This window comes from Amblyomma americanum, chromosome 3, assembly GCF_052857255.1.
Source record: "Amblyomma americanum isolate KBUSLIRL-KWMA chromosome 3, ASM5285725v1, whole genome shotgun sequence".
NCBI lineage: Eukaryota > Metazoa > Arthropoda > Arachnida > Ixodida > Ixodidae > Amblyomma > Amblyomma americanum.
The window spans coordinates 136,482,766-136,505,116 of record NC_135499.1 but is presented as its reverse complement, the minus strand read 5'-3'; the positions used below and the strand labels follow the sequence as shown (position 1 = coordinate 136,505,116).

The window sequence follows — 22,351 nt, the reverse complement described above, 5'->3', positions numbered from 1 at the left end:
TAACTGTCATTGTCAGGCAGTAGCTGCTGCTTGCCACCACTTCGTACAAAAGGTGTGTCTACATAAACAAACTGCCGCGTGAAAAAAACTAGCTTATGGTGGGGGTGCAAATGGTTCAGAGATCAAAAGGCATGGTGCTACTCAACAGAAATTTTTATCAATTGCTCTTCAGCATTAGGGTTAATTATTCCAGGAGTGTTAAGACTTTATTGTCCTGGGGCTTTGGCCAGTGAATTGTTTGACATTAATTTAAAACCCTTCTCGCCACTTGGGACACTGTTGATTGCATCATTCAAGCATCTGTCCCACCCTTCACATAGAAGGGCCATATTGTAACCAATGTAATGTTGTTGGACCATAGTCAACATTGAATTGGTTGTGGAATGGCACTCCACAAACTTTTCTTGCCATAATCTATTATCCTTTTACCGCACTTGCTTTTGGCTTATTTTCTTACCATTTTTTTTTCATGCCACCCAACAAAAGTCATCACTAGGTGCACAGTGGGTGGCACAGAACTGCTATGTATCCCTTTCGTAAGGGTTCAGTGACCCATGATGACTCTTGACTCCCATCAAGACAAACTTGGTTGAAGCAAATAATGCGAGAACATATGTTTGGTTCCCCATAGACCCGATGTAAAAAAAATTCACTTAATATTAGCGGCTATGCATATTTCTTGATAAAGGCGGGACGTTTAGTGATAGTGAGCTGTGGCGACTCTGCGCAGTGCCGCCTATGGACTCTGCAGCACTCTCAAGGCAAGCAAGGAAGAAAAAAAAGTTTCCCTACACATTCAAGCCTGTCTGAATGAAGGCATGAAATTTGCGGGAAACTTGCCTCAAGGGAAGCTTTCTTGTGGAGGAAGTTCCTTGCTGGGGTGCTTTCTTGTCAATGCAGGAAAGATGTTTGTCTTTCTTTGCAGTCTGTGCAGCGCAGAGATCTGACATGGTGTCATACGCACATCATGTGCTGTGTTGCTTCCAGCAGACGAAAAGCGACTGCTTGTGCATCTGCTTGTGGGCATGGGGCTTAACCCCGTCAGCGTGAATTATAATCCAGTGGAGAGAAAATTTGCATAATTTCAGGTTTTTGTAGAAAGCATGACAGGATCGCACAGAAAAAAATTCGAACCTTCCCTAGTGCTTAATTATACAATTTCTGTCGGGTCCTCATATACTACATTGTCACTAAGCACTATTTTTCAAGGCCCCAATGTTATTTATTTTTACTTATCCCTGCCATAATAAGGCGTTAGTATATAAACAAATGAACACCTTTTATGCATTTTATCTCCAGTGGTATAGTGCCAGGTATACTGTGTGATCCGCAGACTGCGACGTATTACTAGCGTTAAAATACACACAAAGGGCAGAGAGCAGAAACACGCAGGACAGACGCTAGACTTCAACTGCCGTTTATTATACAGTGTGCTGTTACAATTTTTGTTAGTGCCAGTGATTTTTAACAAACGAACAATTTTTTTAGACTTGGAGCTCCATGAATTATGGTGGGAGTGGGTACCAGCGTGAGGCAGTTAGTGCCCGCGGTTCTATCTTAGACCCCACAAATAGGCTAGCTCCACATGCGGGTCGACTCTCCAAATTTCGGGTGGCCGTTTCGGCAAAAGCTCGACAGTTTTTAATGCGTGGAGCTCCATGAATTATGGTGGGAGTGGGTACCAGCATGAGGCACTTAGTGCCCGCGGCTCTATCTTAGACCCCACAAATAGGCTAGCTCCACATGCGGGTCGACTCTCCAAATTTCGGGTGGCCATTTTGGCAAAAGCTCGACAGTTTTTAATGCGTGGAGCTCCTTGAATTATGGTGGGAGTGGGTGCCAGCATGAGGCACTGGTGGGAGTGGGTACCAGCATGAGGCACTTAGTGCCCGCGGCTCTATCTTAGATACCACAAATAGGCTAGCTCCACATGCGGGTCGACTCTCCAAATTTCGGGTGGCCATTTCGGCAAAAGCTTGACAGTTTTTAATGCGTGGAGCTCCTTGAATTATGGTGGGAGTGGGTACCAGCATGAGGCACTTAGTGCCCGCGGCTCTATCTTAGATACCACAAATAGGCTAGCTCCACATGCGAGTCGACTCTCCAAATTTCGGGTGGCCATTTCGGCAGAAGCTCGACAGTTTTTAATGCGTGGAGCTCCATGAATTATGGTGGGAGTGGGTACCAGCATGAGGCGCTTAGTGCCCGCGGCTCTATCTTAGACCCCACAAATAGGACAGCTCCACATGCGGGTCGACTCTCCAAATTTCGGGTGGCCGTTTTGGCAAAAGCTAGACAGTTTTTAATGCACGGAGCTCCATGAATCGCTGTGGGAGCAGGTACTGGCACGAGGCACATTCATACCCGTGGCTTGGCCGCCTACTTGAACTCCGCAAATGGGCTGGCTCCTTGTGTATGTCGATTGTGTCAACTTGGGGGATGGTCATTTTTGCAAAAGGTTGAAATGGCTTCTTCAGTGAGTGCAACAAAGCTTCAGTGCACTCATTCTAGTTTGAAGCGAAAGCTTCACTACGCTATGTAAAGCAGATTTCGCTGTGCCTTGCTGGTTGACCTTCAAATGAGCCAGAGGTCAAGTGTGGCTATAGGCCTTACCATATGTGGTCCACCATGGTGTCGCACCACTTGACCTTTGACTTTGACCTTTTGCCTTTCGATTCGCCGGCAGAGGGCGGTAGACTGGGCCGCAGCGTTCATTGGGTGACCAACCTCTCGTGATGAACCATTAATTTAACTGCCACTTGCCAGGATGGCAGGGTGGGCGCGCTGCCTAATGTGGAACGCACTCAACGTTAGACTTTAGGCCGTGCCTACTTGCCCGATACACCACAGCTTTCACTCTGTAACCAGGTTCAGAAGTAGTTAAACTGCACCTTATTTTTTGTGTACGTAAGTGTAATGGCCTTGTGTGCTAAAACAATTTGGAATATTCGGTACAGAATTGTGTGCAGGAAGTTACTGTTCACTTCGAATTTGCTTTCAACCAAAAAGTCACTCTTCATATAAGCCTACTAGTGCAACATGATGTCTTCGATGTAGTCAGTGCGGTTTAGCTGACACACTGCATCAACCACTGTTGAAAGAGACTACAGCGTATTTTGAATTGTTTTTTGCACAGAAATTTATTTCCTCTAGAGTTAGAGATACTGAAATAGCTCTACATCAGTAACGGGATGGCTATGGATGCTTTCTTCAGCCGAAAATAAGCTTTACTTGATTAAATGCCTCTGTAATGCTGCTTGTCCTAAGCTAATGAACAAATAATCAGGTGAGAATTGGAAGTTACAAATGGGAGTGACCCACAAGAACGTTCTTCTGGATGTCTTGGTGGGATTGTTTTGGTGAAAAGCAGGTTGTCCTTACTACTTGGGAAGGTAACTGCATGCTTAGCTTCCTTGCCACTGTAGTTAATGACATTAAGGAAAGCAGAAGTGGCTGCGGTCTACGAAGTCGGTGACATGTAAGAGGAACTGTCTTGGAGAGAGCATAGCTGGGAGAAATATGGAAAAATTGCCTAATTATAATGGCTGTAACTGCACAATTACTGGGTGTTTATGATTAAAAATATTTTGTAGAAGGGCATTCTTTGCATGATGTCTCACATTAGCCAAAATGTCGCCCAAATTTTTATAGAGGGGGGGGGGGGGTGGGTGAAAGGGTCAGTGGCATTTAAATTAGCTTTCATGTGCATCAGACTATTGTTAGCATAAGGCCCATCAATGACATGCAGGCCCTGTCAAGGGACAGGGACACTCCGAAGAAATTTTCTTCTAAGAAAGTTTTCAATAGACAGTTATATCACAGAGCATTGTGTAGTGGCAGCAGAGTGCGTCTAACATGAAGCACTGCCTCTTTGACATGTTGGATTCGCAACTGGAATGTCACGGCTTTGAGACAGGAGTGTCTGGAAAGGGGGGGAATCTCTATGGATTTTCAGACTATACTGCTTATGTAAGACATGAATATTCCTGTCACAGTTTTGCATTAGCAAGTACAGTGAAGTGGACTTTCATTTGTAAAATCAAATACGCACAGAGAGAGGTTTCGTAAAGGCAGTCATGATAAAATGAAATTGTAAATTGGGTTTAACGTCCCAAAGCAACACATGGGCTATGAAGGATGCTGTAGTGGAGGACTCAGGATGAATTTAGACCACCTAGGGTTCTTGCGCTGGCATCGCTCAGCGCATAGGCATTTCACCTCTATCAAAATACAGCCGCTGTGGCGAGTATCGAACCTGCGACCTTGGGATTCATGATGAAATAGTCCGATTTCAACTATTACTGCACACTCTCAGCTGAAATCCAACACACTGTGTCTTCTTTGAAGTTGTCCACTAGTGCCAAATGCAATTAGATATCAGAGTAGGAAAATTTCTGATTGCTCTCAATTTTCATTTCTTGTTGCTGGTGCTGGAAGCCAATTTGTACATCTGCCACAGTAAATAGAAGCATGTTTTGTGTATACTATGTTGACATTTGGACATGAAATTCCACTGTGAAAGGGGATGCCACCACTGGGGCACTTGGGGGTTCAGTACACAAAAGGACAGGAAGCAGTATGTCTGCTTCCATTTGTTGAAGGGACACTGAAGAGAAATATTAATGGAGGAAGGAAGCAATGCTACACAGATAAGTTATCCTTGGCAAACAATGCCAACACTGCTTTTCTGCACGAAAAAGTTACTGTATTGCTAAGACAATCGCAAATGAAGTCGCCGATTTTCTCCCCCTTTTATACTTGCGCTTAAATTTAAGGTTTAAACTTAGTAGCTCATGGTGAGTTGAAGAGAACAAACGAAAACGAAACTAATTGACCACAAGTCAGTTTATCAGTCTTTCATTACAGTATTTGTGAACAGATGTCACCACAGTATCTGTGATGCACGCAGCACTTCACATTCTCATATGACGGCAGCACTTGCTGCATTCCTCTTCTGTTGTCAAGTACAGTTGTGCATGACAGTGAGGGATCAGTCGGGGCTGGTGAAGAATTCACTTGATGGGGCACAGTTGCTGGTTTCTGTGAGGGCATTGCTGTATTTTAATTGGCTTTACGTTATTTTCTTGCTTTTCCAATCAATTTTCTAGGTGAAAATGATATACTTGCAATCTCAGGCACTGACCTTCAGTCTAGCCATACCTACTGTATTCCTTTTTGATGTGTTTTTGAGGATCTGCAGGTACCAGTGCCATTCACATTAGTAAAACAAAAATGCATAGGCATCTGCACACTTTGTATTGGGTGCTGATACATTAGATGCAGATGCTTTTGTTATATATTAACTTCATGTAAATGCTAGGTGAACATGACAAAAATACAAAGGCCTCCCATAGGCTGTACCCACTTTTGGCCTAGCTGCTGTATGAACAATGAGTCTCTGCAATAATGAGGTCACAGTGCATTGACATAAGTACATCACCCCAAAATTTGTCCACAATTCGTCTTCCATTTGGAGGGGTCATGATAACAAGGCTTGGATTGGTTATTGGCATGTTTTTGTATATCTTTTACTATGGTGACAGTATTGACGGTAGAACTCAAGGTTTTGAGAGCAATTTGTATTTTAAATTGACAAAGAAAGGTTGGCGAGAGCCAACGGTTGCATCATGCCATGTTAAAACATTGTGGCTCTCCAAATTATGTGTCTACATCACATGAAGTTGATATACTACGCTTTATGAATAGGTCTTAGCACTATACATGGCGTTGGTTTGCTATTTTTGCCGGGGAAAAATTTCAGACGCCCCAATTTTTTTCTCTTGCAACTAATCACGGTTTCTTGAATGGTTTAATCATGCTGCGTCATCATCTCTTCCAACATTTTCAGAAAGGCAGGCTGCTGCTCTGCTGCCAGTGGTACTGCTATTGACAGCGTTGCTACTGGCAAAAGTGGTTGCTAGTATCTCTGATAGATGTCAACAGTTTTATTTTGTTGACAGTATTTTTAAAACCACCTTAGTGCTCTCAACTGTAGGTTTAATAAAATTATGCATCTTGCTTAATGTCACACTCATTATTGCCAGTGCATGTTGCCTAAGCGGTGAGGCAGTCGTCATGTCCCTAGAGTTGCATTGAATTATAATACTAACTGTATATTGTGTCCCCAATGTCAGGGTTTGTAAATGCTGCCTACGAGGAGAAAACGAGACTACTATGTGAAAAAAAATCAGGTTTTAAACTGTTCTGCTGTGTCTCTAAGTACCACCTCCGGGTATTCATTTATTTAGGCAAGGAACTTTCGATTGATGCCAAGAAAAATGTTGTCGATAAAAGTAATTAGAAAGTCCATTTAATTGCATGCAACTGAACTTTATCAGAACGAAAGCAGAATATATAGCTCTCTTAAGCGTTAACAAAAAACAGTCTGAAATAACCTCTCTATAATAAAACTAAAGAGAAAAACATAGAAAATGAATATGTTTTCAACTTTGTTTTCAACTTTGCACACCCCGGAAATGCATAAGATGTCTCCATGCTAGCAAGCCCAGTTGACTCTACTGTTGTAATTTCATGCATATGCTGCTATGTTGATTTGGTAGAGGAGAGGTAGCACAATGGCTAGGGTTCAAAACTGGGGGTAAAAGTACAACCTGCTGCTCATTTAAATCTGCCCTAGTTCATACATGGAGCACCTTAAAACTAGATGAACAGATAGCCAGTGTTAATTTGAGCCCTACTTTTCTTAATCAAGGCATATCAGCTGGCTCTGGCTCATGATTGACAAAACAGCTCTTGCTCTGGGAGATATGTTCTGGCAGATAATGCATCGGAGCTGACTTGTTGCCTGTATCCAGGGAAGAATTTCAATATTCCTTCTGCATTGCTGTCATGCTTGTCATTATAAGTTCTCTTAGTTAAGGTGCAAAGTGAATAAAGACGTTGGAAAGACTTTGTTATGTGTTCACCAGATATCTTGAAACCTAAACTTTTGGTTTCTAGCATCAAAAGCCATCACAAGAGATAGGTGATTTTATCCCACATGTAGCTACAATAACATCCTTTGCATCTACTCTATTTACTTTGCCATGTCCTCTCTTATTACAACCTGAGTGCTGAACAACTTGGAAATGCTAATGGTAACTCCTGTTTGAAAGACTGCGCAAATAAATGCGAATGGTAAAAAACACATGGAAACCACAGGCATAGCACAGCTCAGCTTAGGTGTTCTCATCTCTTCCATTGTTCTTCGTTTTCATGCAGTTACTTGATGATTCTTAAGTATACTAACTAGCAGTAACTCGCCTCTCAGTGCATCTGTTAGCAAAGTGGCACTGCACATTCCTGCAAGATTGCATTGTTGGATACCGCTTGCTGTGCTGGTGGTCTGGTACAATAAACTATACTTTTCTGAAGTGTGCACATGAGCTGTAAATGTATTGGTGCTTGTACTCAAATCTCTACATGCACATATTTCATGGCACCATTGGTATTTGGTTGCACTTTGTGAAAATTGCGTTGTTGGTATTCATGCTTCCAACCCTCATGCTGCCTAGTCTCCCTGTATCACCCATAATGTTAGTTTTTAGCCATTATGCTCGTGGAAAATGTGGTGAGGCTGCTGTTGTGCTTTTGAGGGTGTTTATGTACAAGACCGTACGTAACGCAGCCGTGAGAGTGTTATGTGGCAAGGAGACCAGCGTGTGGTTTTGTCTTCTGCGCAGCAGGCGCCGAGTCCAAGGCCGCGGCAATTGTACCAGGGTGGCGCGCCGCCTTCCGAGCGGTCGGGTAGTGCTCCTGCGTCCCCTGTGTCGCATGGCGCACCATCCCCCGTTTCGTCTCCGAGTGCGGTGGGCAGCCCCTATGGGGCTGGTGGCTACCGGACGGGCTCTGCCCTGGGTAGCACATCCCCCTTGCAGCAGCAGATGGAGCAGTTCCGTGTGGCAGCCGGCAGCACGGATGACTCCACTTCACCCTCTGCAGCCCAAACGCAGAGCCCCTACTTTGTGGTGAGAACCAGTGCCATTGGCACACCCTTGTACTCAACGACAGCTTTTCTTGGCAATGGAGGGAAGGCTGCGGTGTGGAGCATCTGTAACTGTGTCCTTCCAACACATAGTTCAGCGTCACGCCAGTACGCCTGGCTGCCTTCTCATTTGCCCTCCCCATGGTAACTTCATTCCGTCGCAGTAGCAGTTTGCTCCACCTTTTGAAGCTTCTTTTAACTAAACTTGTCTAGAATATTTGTTTTCATCAAGAAAACTATTTTTCCATGATTTCCAACATTGAAAGTGGGCATTTGTGTTAGAAATACGCCTTAAATAATGAATATTAACAATATGCTATGTTTTAAGAGGAAACTAATAACTGCAAGCAGGGTCTGCATTGTGCTGCGTAGAAATAGAGGGCATGTTTCGGCTGTATTGCTTCTGCTCCATTACCAGAAAAAGTTGTCCCGGAGTATAGTTGTTGAAAGTGTTTAGGGGTAATGGAGTGATGGTGCATGGCAGTGGACATTAATTTCCCCTTGTGGCATTAGCAGAGGGCTGCATAGCATTTGCACAAATAGAGGCATCGGTGGAGGCATGTTGTGGATGATGCCACCTGGTGGCATAGATTGCATGCTTCGTGCAGTGCACTTTGTACTGATGTCACAGCTGAGTGAACCTTCAAGCAAACTGCAGCGTGTCTGCTCGTGCCTGAAAGCATTAATTAAATGCCTCTTGGTGCGAATTAGCATCGTTAAAGATAAAGCAAGCATTTGATGGGGGCTGTTCTTCTGACCACCAGATGCTGTGTGTCTAAGACCAACTTCACACCACTTGAAGCACTTGTGACTTTAGTATGCTGCAGCAGAAATTGATGCTATCTTCCTCCCCTTCCTTGCATACATCCTTGCATTTGAGGAACTTCTCGTACGGTCAGCGCAGCATTGGAAGCGGTGCTGGCATGGGCTTGACCACATTTATGGCTTCTCTCTTCTTGCTTTGTTTAGCTCAGTGGATTACTTGCACATTGTGACAGCAAATTGAGTGGCACACTTTGGTGTGTGTGTTCTCTGGGAAAATGCAGGGATTACTGCCATGACTTCCACTGTGCAGTTGAGTTACTGTTATGATTCAGAAGCAAAGAATAGAGAGGAAAATGCAGCCCACTCCTGCAGGCGTAGGCAGTGCTAAGCATAGAAAAATGGCCGCGTGGCATGGAAGAAAAGAGGAATCAGTCATTCATGGCTGCACAATGCTGCCTTCCGTTCTTTTTGTTGACAGAAGGCCCTCCATTGTACTGCGCACCTTCGCTGAACTGCAAGAAATAATGCATTCCTCATTGCTAGGTTATCACTTGTGCTTATGCGCCAATCAGCAGTTCCTTCAAAGCGAGATGAAACATTATGCAGATGGAGAAACTTGAAGGACTATGTAACTAAATCTGCTATAGCAGCATGGCCCGTGGCCAAAAGCAGACAGCCAGCTGCACCACATGGCAACTTTTGCCTTCTGCCATTGTGACTGCAAGTGTCCCTTGGCCTTTATTGGGCCCGAAGTTTGGCTTATAAGGCTCAGACTAAACCTTCGACAACACGATACATTTTCTGCAAACCGTTAATACTTGCTTCTGCACTTGCACATAGCAGTGGCACGCTCTTCCGCTAGCACGCTCTTCTAGCTATCACTACTCAGCGCATACAGTAACATGACAGCACTGGAACACTGTTAATGAAAAAACAAATAAATTTGCATGTGAAAACGTTAACTCATTGGTAGGTTCAAATGGCCCACTGCTCTGATTGGTAAATTCAGCAGGCATGCATGCCTTAAGGTACTGATAGGCTTGTTGATCTTGATGCATGCGCTGCTCACATTATTTAAAGCAGAAATGGGCAGTGACGCAAAAAGACACTAACAAGTGCCAAAATTTTAGTGGGTTGATTTTTGGTTTGTGCATGTTGTAACATAAAAGTTTATGATTAAAGTTTTCCTTACGTGAGTGCTATATGTTATGCTTAGTTCATTTAGAGTGTGAACACTGGCATACATTCAAACCTCGTTATAGCTAACACCAATATTATGATTTATTTACTTATCAAACTGTTCCTAAATATTTTTAACAGGCACATGCATTTCTTACTTTGCATATCGAAGGCGGTTTGCCATAAAACTGATTATATCGAACTGCCGAGCGCCAAGCTGTGCCCGCTCAGATGGCTGGCGGCAGGCTTTGCCTCACTAACGGCTGACTAGTGGTGGCGCGGCAGGCATTTGGGCCTCAGTTCACACTTTATCTCGCATTTGCCAGCAGCTCCACAGAAGACATAGTGGCGAAAACAGCTGGTAGCCAAGCAGTCAGCACCACTTTGTGCCTCTCGCAGCCATCAGTAGTGCTCCGGAACTAGCGACACGGTCAGTTGTTGTAGGTTTCCAGCAGTCATCCTCTGCTCATGTTGACTTTCATGGAGTGGAGGTAGTGAAAACGACAATAGCTTTCATCCTGCCATCAGATTTTTTATGCGACACTGCTGTAATATGAGGAAGCCACTCTGTCTGGTGTTTGACCTGCCACCGCCATGTGGTGCAGTGCTGTGCGAAGAAGTCAGCCTGCTTGGTGTTTGCTGCTTGTTTTTTTTTTTTTTGCAGCCTCCGCAATTGCCGCGACCGGCTTCGAAATGGTGCTAAAACTACAGAAAACGTCTCTCCCTATTGCTGTTCCTTGGGTGGCTAAATGTAGCTGATTCAGCATGAGTTTATGGCAATATTATATATTACTAATTTCGCCTATGTCAAACTATTTTACAATTTTTTACCAGTTTGCTATAACGGGGTCTCACTGTGCAAAGAACAAATAGTGTGGACAGTCATGTTTGCTAAAAGTGAGCTCTGCTGTATCTAAATTTAGGGTCCTTTGTGGTTGGGTACAGGAGACATTCCCGATTTTTGCACAAAAGTAATTATTAGAACTGTCGAGTTAAACATGCAGCTTGGCAGCGAAAGAGCTTAAGGTGCAGTATGGGCATGGGCACATATCTTAATGCCATCTTAGGTGCTTTTTTCATTTCTTGACGATAGTAAAGCCAGCTTTACGCAAGTCGTCCAGTGTACATTGCCTCTCTTCAGAACAAGCTTGAAAAGTTCCCATTTGAAGCCAGGAGTTGTTCATCTGACATTAGCATTTTCGAACTTGGTGCCATCCCACATTATCTGCCCTGCTTTACCAGGATTGTGCATTTTAGATGGGAGGTGTGAAACTGAGTGTAGACCAACAGTGAATTTGTACAAGAGTGGGCAGCCAAGTACAGATAGTAATTCATGTGATGAAAGACTGGAAAGAGATGAAGTAAGGGAATAAAATTGATTTTGTAGACGTTGCCTCTGTGCAGATAACCTGTCACTTACAGGTCATTTGCAAATATACAGTGGTTCCCGGATATATGGAATTGTTGCTTATATCGAATGGGCAAAATGCTGTAAAGCACCATGCAAAAGTATCGCGTTACTATTTGCTTCATCGAACTCCCATGCAATGGAACATTCGATATATGAAATGGCATGCCATGCCTCTGCATGTGGTGCTTTTCGTAACTGCGCTTCCGCCGTCACTTCGCGCAGTGGTCGGCTGCACAGTCTTGAACAGCACAGTTTTGAACACTTGCTGGCAGCGCTGGCCACCTGAAGATACTGCAAAACAGTGTGGTAAGGGGAACGTGGGGCGTGCTTGGCGGTATCTTTCAGTCTGGTGCACCTGTTTTGAACAAAATTCCATGGTCATGTGGGAAAGCCAGTGTTCTGTTCACTGCATATCATGTGGTGAAGCAAACCTGGGTTTGTATGCATAGCCCTCTCATTCACGTCCATGCCATACATCCATGCGACGTACTTTAGATTGATAGTGTTGCAAAGATACCTAGTTCACATATGTGGGAGCAACTGTCCAAGATCAGCAGGGTCTGAACCGACTGGGATCAACTGAAAAATCTCAGTAGTGCCCAGCAGCCAGTCAGCATTAATCAGTTGTTTGAATTGCTACTCCCAAAGGCTGTTTTTCTGTGAAGTGTTAAGAAATTGCTGGAAAAAAGATACAGGCACAGGCTGGTGGGGTCAAACCTATTTTGTTTACAAGTCATTCAGAAGTGTGACTGAAGGTCAATGGGTAGATGTTGAACACTGCACTTACATCCCTTGGATTTCAGTACGACTAACATAGGTGTAGCGTCTTGAGTATATTTACTGTTTTTTTTTCTCAAGAAACAGTGGCAAATTGAATGTCATAGAGGTGTTACCCTAGGACATAGATGTTTAGACTTAGGGCATCTCAAAGATGTTTGCGGCTGATTGGGTATACGTACATACCAGATTTTCAATGCCAAACATAGTGCCCAGTTTTTATCCACTGAATATAAAAAAGGAAGTAAACTTAAAAGTGATGTGGTGCAAGCCAATGATTGAACATGCATTTGTACAGAGCTGTTGCTTGCTCCTTTCGCACGAATCTGTTTCTCTTTTTATTTCTTGCTTCCATATTTGCTTTGTTATGAGCTGTGCCTTGGCCTAGGAGCAAGTGTTACAGTGGGTTGGTTTTGACCCCATACTTGTGGGACATGCAGATGCCTGATGGCAGGTACTGCAGCAATCCAAGTATCCCGACCAGTGTCTCCTCGGGGGGCAGTGTGTTCTTTGCTGACATGGGCCCGGGATCAGGCATGGGTGGTGATGCGTTGAGCTGCTCCCTGCCCTACTCCCACGACTCGCTGTACTACACGGGTGACCTGCAGTACTCGGCAAAGACAGCCGCCAGTCCTTCGAGTGGGGCTCCCCAGACGCCTCAGACTCCCACCAGCATCCCTGACATCATTCTTACAGGTGCTGTACCTGGAAGTAAGCTGCGCACAGGCCATGCCTGTGTCATGCGCCTTGTGGTTTCAATAGCACTCATTAGTGTGTGCTGGTGATGGTTTTGTTTCCTAAAGGAGTATAGACGTGCAGCTTTTAGGTGCTTGTTTTCTTGTTTGTAATGATGCATAAGGCATTATTATACATAGATTACCGCCTGGTATTCTCCCACGGCCGCTTAATAATTTATAATCGCATTTCTTTCTCGTGCTGTTTTGTTTCAGTTCCAAGAGCCGAATGAGGACTGTGACGTCAACATGTGCTTACAGGTCACATGAGACATGAAAAACTGCAGTATAATTGCTGCTTCCACTTTCATTGTCATTCCGGCTCTTGAGGAAGGCTTCAGCACTGAAGTAAATTAAAACGATGAAGCAGCGATTATATGGACGTTTTTCGATGCTTCACATGACACAAAAGCACTCTTTGATGTCACAGCCATCGATCGGCTGTTGAAACCGAAACCGAAACAACATGACAGAAAAAATTCGGTTATAAATTATTTAACGGTCGTAGGCGAATACCACATGGTGATTCATGCGTAGTAGTGTCTTCTGCATCATTGTAGAGAAGAAAACATGCCACTAAAATTAGGTGTCTATACTCCTTTAATAGGACACTAAGGGCAGATTGGAGTTAGCCTAGATTAATGGATTATGGCTTCCCATTTGCAAAGAGGCTGCTGTCTTGATAAGAAAAACATTGATGTCTTGAAAAAAGAAAATCCAGAAATGGACAGGTGGTGCTGCCACCGCGGTTTCTATAAGTACACTGCTGTGATGCCAAGTGAGATTTTTGTCAAATAGAACAGAAAATGAAGCAGTGTGCATGCGAATATCAAGGTAACATTTGCATCACGCCACTAATGTACTTTTTCTTGCACAAGGAAGATGAAAGCAAGAATTAAACATGGAAAACTTGACGAAGCAAACCCATGACCCTCGTTGTCTTCACCCAACATCACGAGCTTGGAACTGCAGTGGGGCAAAATATATTCCAACTTCAAGTTTCTCTGTAATGAAAGCGTTTTTTGCTGCTGAGCAAATGTCAAGGGTCATAATCATCAAAGGCCCAGCTATCAAATTTTATTAACAACTGAACCTAATGGAGTGGTCCTTAATATCTCTTTAAGCTACATACACATTTTTTTTTAACAGCAGATGTAAAGTTATCACCAAACAGTTCTTGATGCTGAATAGGAGATTGTCAGTAGATAATCAAGGAAGGCCCCAAAAGTGTCTCTGCCTTTATTGCACAAAACAAAAGCTTTTCTGCTTTGGTGGCATTTGTACCTATCTGAAGGTCATGCAAATTGCAGATATTGTGTAAATGAAGGGTGCAAGTAGTCTATCATGTGAGAGAGATAAGAGAGAATAGATTGAGTCTGGATAGAAAAGAGGTAGTCCCCCGCACCGCTGTTGTATCTTGGTAGCCTAGCATGTGAATGGAACTACTTGATACTTTTTTCTCACAGCCGCATCAAGGTCTTGCACTGCTTGTAATTGTCTCTGGTGAGGCTGACGCGGTAGCCTTTTAAAACTTATACAGCATAGACCACTTATAACGCATACCGCGGGAGTCGGCAAAATCCGCATTATAAGCGGTACTGCACTGTAACCAAAACGCAGCTTTTCCATGCATTCGCATTTTCAGAATGGCCAGCCTACCTTTCAAAGTGCACCTGACGATGCATCAGACGCACAACACTTCAATCAAAGGCAACAAAAAAATTTATAAGCGTCGTAGTGAATGAAAGAACGACGTTATTTTAATTTGGTGCTGCGATTGAACTGTGTTGCAAATGGTTTCATCTTCAAAAACAGAGCGCTTGCTCACTGAGGTTTCTCTGAACGCAGTAGAGGTGCAGTTTGTTGTAACAGTCGAGCGCGTCTTTGCACGAAACTCCTGCTGCACTTTCACTCATTTCGTCAGGCTCATCCTCGGATAGAGGCTCATCGCGACCGCGCACCGCTGCCACAGTGTCATCTGTGGCGGCTACTTCACACTCAACGCTGTCGGGATCGGCGACGATGACCTTATCGTGCCGGTCCTTGAAACGCTGAATACAACCGTTCAATTGGGTCGAAACAATCATGCCCCAAAACGTTTGCAAGGTACCTGGCCTTGGCTTGCAATATCGAGCCACTCACAGAAACGCTCTGGGTCCAGACCTCGCGAAACCGTTCCAACAAAGCGGCGACATCTTCGTACTTTGACACACGAATATGCTTCCTTCCAAGCGACGCGGAGTCTTCCTGTAGCGGTTGTTGCTGTTGTTCTGTTGTTCGCAAATTGTCACTGTTCTTTCAAATGGCGGACACAGCAGTGTCGGCGACACCATACTATTTTGCCACCGTAGCCTTTTTCAAACCGCTCTTGACGTCCCTCACAATTCTCTGCTTGGTTTCGAAAGCTTGCCGTTTCCTGGCTTTGGAACTGAAGACAGCAGAGGCTGGCAGACTTGCTCACGTTGTCAGCTGACTTGCCTGCGTTGTCGGCTTTTCGCTACACGCAACAACACATGTCTCGCTCATGGGCTCAGGCGTGACAAGATTCTGCTGCACGTGCGCGCAGTACGCGCTCGCCGCCACCGCCGCTCCAGCATGCTCGTCTAGCCGTGCCATCACGTGCTTTCAAGTTTTGTCCAATCAGTGTGCCCAATGGAGGCGCATTGGAGAGTGAGAGGAAAAGCATCTGCTTTGCGACTTCTATTCTTTTTTCCCATCCTCTCCTGTCTTCAGCGTTGCCTTGAACCACGCTGACAACACTCCCCCGTCTCACCTGTTGCCCCTTCTTGCACAATCTGGGAAGCACGCTCCTCGCGCCCGCCGGTACTCCCAGACCCGCGCCGGTACACGGGCCGCCAGGCCGGCCAGGTTTTTCAGAACCTGCACTATATGAGGTCCTCGGTTACACACTGCCGCGTATTAAGCGGTACGCCAATACATTGAACTCTATGGGAGACGAAGCGGTTGTCACAAAAAGCCGCATATAATGCGGTCGCGCATTATAAGCAGTTACGTTATAAATGGACAGAGCTGTACAGTGAAACCTAATTAAGGTATACCTCGCAGGACTGTGGGAAAACCATGTGCAAAGCAGCAGTACGCTCTAATCGAAAACGGCTTAATATATCTACTGACGTGGTAGAAGATGATACCTGAGGTATTTCATGAACGAAGGCATATGCAGAAGCTTTTATTTACGTAGGACCACAGAAATTCATTATTTATGTCTGCTGCCGAGGCAACCTCGCAGCTAGTATTGCAGCCTTGAACGCATTTAAACCGGGTCTCATCTGCTGTGTTAGGCCCGATATTCAGGCGAACAGGCAAAGCACGTCTTGAGTGCGCATAATTTTTACAACGATGGTGCCTGGTCTCTTTTCCTCGTCAGCATCACTTGCACTGTATGACATTTTGCCAGCGATAGAGGCAACAGTGTCACTATTGAACCATGGTGGAGAAGTCTCAACTGCACTGTCTATGCCTTTAAACATGCAGAAGATGAAAGTATCATTAGTGCCTTCCCGCTTCAAAATTTCTGTGAAGGTCGCCAGTGGTGGTCAACACTTGGAGTTTCGTCCCTACATGAGACATGCTGGAGAGTAATGTCACTTGGGAAGCACTAAATGTGGAAAGCATGCGATCCATGACAACACCAGTAACACGACAATGCAACCAGATGGAGCAGAATCACAACCTTGGAGTGATGCTGGTCAGCGAGCAACTTGACAGTGCCTACAAAGAGGAAAATTAAAGCTTGCTGCTGCCAGCCTAAACTGTGGAGCCGCCGTGCTGCAGAGAAGCTGTGTCATGTGACAATAAGCGATAGCAATGGCGAATGTAGAATCCACATAGCTCAGACTGTGACCGCGTGGACACCGGAGTTTGCGAATGGGGTGTTGGTGGGGCATTGGGGGTGATGGGGTACACTGGCTCCCTCACAGACGAGAGGTGAGAGTGCTCATCTCTTTGGCCATGTCAACAGCTGCAAGTGTGCATGTCTCGTGCTGCATCGTTTCACTATCGACATGCTGCTACAATATATATATAAGGAGCACTTGAATAGTTTTTTTACAGTGCGCAACGTAGGCCACGGCTGCTTCATGAGAGATCCCTTCAGCCTCATACGCGATTACAGTTACATGCTAACCAACATTTTCATGATAAGCCTCTAGTGCGTCGTAAGCAGGCACCAAATGCACGCTGTTTAATGGAAGCTTAGTCAGGGATTTAATGTGACTAGAACTACCATTTAAACTTTAGCAAGAGTTGTTGTCGGGCTAGTCTGATACCTGAAACGACATGAAAGGTTACCGTTTAAATGAGCGTTCCTTAACAGGGTTTTACTGCAGCTCTGAGCACTTACCTCGGAGAACCAGGTTGTGAATCGAATGCTGCACCTGTGAAACAGAAAAGGAGCTGGATGCTATCCATGTTTCCTTTTAAGGTGGCCATGAACAAACACTGGATTGTGTCTTGCAGGGCCTGGCACGGACGAGGCAGCCCTGCTCAAGGGTGCGCTGCAGCAGGCAAAGGTCGATGGCCAGTCCCTGGGCTCGTTTGACTCGGCCGACCTGTTCTCTACCGAAGAGGCTTTGCGTGCAGACCTTGGTCCGATTGACATTGATGGGCTGCAGATCCTGACCGATCCCGACATGGCAGTGATCAGCGACCCCGCTGCTGAAGAAGCCTTCCGCCTCGACCGGTCGTAGTGGTCGCCACAGCTATGGCCGCCCCAGGAAGAGGAAGAGTACGAAGAGGAAGAAGAAGTTCTGAGGGCGCCGGAGACTCCGCGGGCGCAGCCAGATGCGGGGCGAGCCACGGCTAGCGAAGACCGCCACGATTGAACCGAGGACAACACACAGACCTTGCTCCCTGCCTTCTGCCCTCTCTCTTTGTCTTGCTCTGTATCGCTTGCTGTCATGCTCTCTCTCCCTGGGATGTTCTTCCTCCCACCACTACCACCCTTCCCATTTTTATACCTTTGCTGGCAGCACTCCAATGTGCCCTTGCATGAACGGCCAATGGCCAGCTTGTCTGTGTGGGAGGGAGACGACCAGCTTGTGTGGAGCAATCGAGAGCAAGCCAACCACCATATTTTGAGCATACATTTCATCGCGACTGACCGCCCTTTCCCCCGCTTTGGGCGCTTCCAACCAGTCCCTTCACTTAGCGGACAAATCTCAGCGAGCGTTTTGTGACTTGGATGTTTGTGATTTCAGAAGGGGGCACAGAGTGTGCATGGAGAGGGGAACTGCTTTCGGGCATGGCAGGGTGCACAATGGGCCTAGGCTGTGTTTTGAGGGAAGTGTGTGGAAAGGTACCTGCCCTATTGTTTCCTCCCTACTGTCTGCTAGGGGAGTCCTTGGGATAGCACACGCATGTTCTTATTCACCTTTTTTGACACCAGCCAAACGTGTGAAGGTTTAATGAACACCTTTGCGGTTGGAGCAGTGAGAGGAAAGGTTTTTTATGTGGAGATATGCAGTGGCACCCAGCCAGACTGATGACAGCAGCCGAGAAGCCAGCCTTGAAGGCATGAGGTACGCATGCATCACTGAAACGCTGAAGCCAGCAGCCGCAGCAAATGTAATTTCGGCCATGATAGGCCGATAGTCTGCTGTTGTGCTTTGTAGGTGCAAGAGGATGCTGCATCGCTGTGGTGGTCAAAAAGCCATTGGTGCTGCATCAAGACAAGATGGTTTCCTGCTTTCTTTTGCATCGATGAAAGAAAAAATTGCTGTAGGTGCATCTTATTGTCAGTTTTGATGTGATAAGGATGCCTCGCAGATGCGCATCACTTTCTTGCACTATTCTGGTATTCCAAGCCCCTTTGTCGTTTTATTTTGCTTGGTTGCAGGCTGCAGCATTCAGTACATGCATGCCTGCCTGCCATATGGGTGTAGCAGAGTCACCAGATTGCTCTCGTAACAGTGCAAACTTTTCTGTATGTACAATTTGCTGACTGCACACTTGTCTATCCAGAACTCATGCAGCAATTTTGCGAGGTAAACATGAATTTGCTCTGAAACTTCCTCTCTGTGTATCGGCTGCAGAAAGACAAGTATACAGCAGAAATGCGCACATAGTCACAGTTGAATTTGCTGCTCTATATCCGACTGATTTGATCTCCTTCTGTAGTACAGAGCACTGTTGTTAGTAAAGCTCTGCTTATCAAAATCATTGATGAAGGCCATTGGTTGAGGACTGTGTTGTTTTCCTGTGTTTTGAGCTGTACCGTGGCTCATAATTGCGTAAATGGTAGCACGCTGCCAGTGACGGGGCTGGTTACTGTGCAGGCGGCGTGAGTGTACATCATTTGCAATTCAGGAGGATGTTAAGTGATTAACTACGTGTGGGAATAGCAGCAGAGAACATGACAGATTGCTACCAGAAATTCAATTTCAACTCGGTGAACCTGACGCCTCTGTGTGCTTTCTGTAAAATTTTACTGAACAGCAACTTCTGTGAATCGTATCTAATGGGACAGTTGTGCATAGCACAGTGTAATGGTTCAGCCACAGCAACATCTTTGCAAGCATCTGTGGTGTAAGTAGATACTAAATCTATTGAGCCATGCAGCTTATTCTGTTCAACAACAATGAATTGTTATGCCTTGCACAAACTTGTAGCTGGCCGTTACCTGATTGGCATTTATGCTCATGTTTGTGTGTTACATCGGAAAGTTCAGCATTTGCAGGGAAGTTGAGTGAAGCCATTTTGTCCTGTTTGTTACTGTTACATGTTGAGCTAAACATAATTTAAGCTTATTAACTGTTTAATTGTTGTGATAGCATAGTCCTTGCCATAGTATTGGTCACTTGAGCTGAGGAATTTCAGTATTTACAGGTATTTTGCCCGGCATTACATTTTCAATATCGCAGCATGGTTCATTTCATATCGCTCATGTTTTGGTACTTTTTTATGATGTCTTTTACACTGTCATGCCTCTTTTCACATCGTTTGTCATTTACAATTAACTTCTCTCCAACGCCCTTGGCAACAGTGAAGCTCCACTTGAGTGGTTTTTATGTATCTGTGCTATTGATCTCTGCTACAAAGTACTTCACAGGAGCTAAACAACAAGGGTGCGATAATGAGCTTGCTGTACTTATTGCTCCTAGAGATTGGCCTGACATTTATGTTTCTGGAATCAACAGTTGCGTCAACTGCCAGAAAAAGTGCCAAGAATGAATAACGATGCCTTGGGAGCTCTTCTGGTGACTCTGCACATGGATGCACAGGGAGGACTATGTGTGGTTAAGTCCCACAGCAGAAGCAGTTTTGAACAGTGGAAAGTTCTTTCAGCGGTTATGCATTCTGTGAAGTGTATTCTATAGGCTCTTCCGCCAGCCAGCGCCAATGCCTGTGTTAGTGTTGACTTTCACTGTAAATTAGAAGCTGCTGGGCTTCTGCTTAGACTTCTACATTTGTTGTTTGGGCATGTGCAATGAGTTTGGGGCTAAAACATCCAGTGCATTCTGGCTGCAAAAATGAGCTTTTCTTTTATTTGCTGTAGATAGAAATTTAGTTCTCTGTCGTTACTTAGCATTCCAAGGGACTTTAGGAGTTGTGGCCATGGAAATTAATGCACTCAAATTCTCGTTTGTTTTAACGGTCGAGCTGGCAAAAGCACTTGTTGAATGCACTTTTTAAAGGTGAGCTCGACAGTTCTTGTCGTTGCTATCAAGGCTTGGCAAGTTGTGAGTGATGCTGTGGTTTGTACAGAAGCAAGAACAAGTGTTCTTTTTTTATTAGCAGGCTGAAAAGAATGGTGTGCTTGCCCTTTGCAGTACCATGATGTTGGTGTCATCTGGGAAGCTGTGCATTTGCGTGTGTGGTCGCCTGATGGGGAACGACTAGGGGAAACTAGGTGTTCTGGCCATGTGGGAGGCACTAGTGCCACATTCGGCTGGCTCGAGTTTAAATGCATTTGTTGGAGAGCTCATGAAGTGCTGGGTGTTTCTTTAGGCAGAGGACCCGCTTTCCATATGTTGTATATGTCTCGTGCCCCCTCCCATCCCCTCCTGCCCTCCCGGTTTCCGCTTGATGCACTTGCAAACAGGTTCTTGTAAATGGGTGCTTGTGCACGCATCTTTTCAGTGACGAAGGGCAGTGTGAGCGCTGTCGCAGGGACCGAACATATACCTCTTCCTTTCTGCACCCATCTCCCACCATTCACGAGAAAGGAGGAGAACTGACGAGCGATGAGTGTTTTGCTGTACAGTTTCACTAGCTTTTTTAAAGACTTCTAATTCTAGCTCTCTGTATCTTTCTTCCCCCTCCCAAGAAAAGTCTCATTTCTCGGTGCAAAAACTTGTGTGCAACGTTCAGAGCCATGGGTCATCGCATTCCCTGTCGTGTCATTATCAGGATTTTTGTAGTGAATTTGTGGGCATTGCAAAAACCTTCGTGTCCACCACGTTGTGGCCTTTGGCTCAGTTAAGGGGACTTCTCCCGTGAACTTGATTTTAATTACCTGTGTGCCAGACAGTGATGGGCACATGGGTTAGGGTTAAAGAGAGAAAATTATTGTAGGCCTTGGAAAAATGATGATGCAAGGTGAAGCTTGAAACCTGATTGGCTATGATATAAAAAGATGTGGTGGTGTGGGCACTTGAAAATACTATGGGGCAGGCTGATGATGCCACTTTATATGGGCATCTGCATTCACCTCTCTCTTTCACTGCACCTACACGCATGAACTTTGTTGCTTTTTCGAATATGGTTGGTGTGACTCTGGGAGTGTTGATCTAGTGAAATAAGCAGCTGTTGGGCAAGTTGCAACAAGAATTGCCACCAAGGTGTGTGGTATAATGCACTTGGGTGGTCTAGACTGCTGTCTTTCCTGGTCGGGGTCATCAGCTTGGAGGGCATTGACGGGAGAAGCCCCCGCATACTGGGGTCAAGCCACAGGCGCATGTTTTTGTATAATACTGTACAGCATATAAACAGGAGCCCGCATTTTTGCGGAAACAAACTGCCATACTGCTCCCCCTCTGACTTGGTGTAGCGCATCTGACACCAGAAAACGGATTTGAGTGCCGTGTGTGAAAGCAATCAACTTGTAAAAAGTTCTGTTGGTTTTTTTTTTCCTGTCACCTTTTTCTCTCGGCCCTTGGTTCTTGAGGCCCTCGCCCATTTCGTAGCGAGTGGCCGCCGCGCGTTGTCTTGTCCGTTGATGTTTGTTGACATAACGGCTGCCCATTCTTTCACCCCTCCCGCCGTCGTTTCGTGACCTTTCCGGGACGCTGCGTGCGAATGGCACCGCCTGGACCACACATGGTCGCCGTTCAAAGAGCGCGTCGCTGCACCCTTTGTTCGGGATTTTTTAGCGTCTTCTTGCCAAGTTGTCTGCTCAAGATATTATGTTGTTCGTGTTCGTAATGGTTTTATCATTTGTACAGTGAATCATTATCAATGAAAAAGTTACAAAGTTTTCCCAGCTGGTGTGTTGTCTCTTTATTCGTCGACCCTCCAAACGGAGGAGGAGCCTGGCGGTGG

The 22,351-nt window shown here is 45.3% G+C and overlaps 1 protein-coding gene across 30 annotated transcripts in view; it reads left to right on the top strand.

Moving 5' to 3' along the window:
- LOC144124954 (CREB-regulated transcription coactivator 1-like) overlaps nt 1-22,291 on the top strand; it is a 67,287-nt gene extending 44,996 nt beyond the window's left edge. For 7 of the 30 annotated variants that reach the window (XM_077657935.1, XM_077657942.1, XM_077657937.1 and 4 more), the window contains exons 12-14: nt 7,683-7,967; nt 12,557-12,827; nt 17,330-22,288. In XM_077657935.1, coding sequence (XP_077514061.1) covers nt 7,683-7,967; nt 12,557-12,827; nt 17,330-17,559 — 786 coding nt within the window. In that variant the 3' untranslated portion in view covers nt 17,560-22,288. Of the gene's footprint in view, nt 1-7,682; nt 7,968-12,556; nt 12,828-17,329 lie in introns of all 30 variants that reach the window. The other 23 variants (XM_077657936.1, XM_077657944.1, XM_077657943.1 and 20 more) reach the window with 9 other exon arrangements.
- The last annotated feature ends 60 nt before the right edge of the window (nt 22,292-22,351 follow it).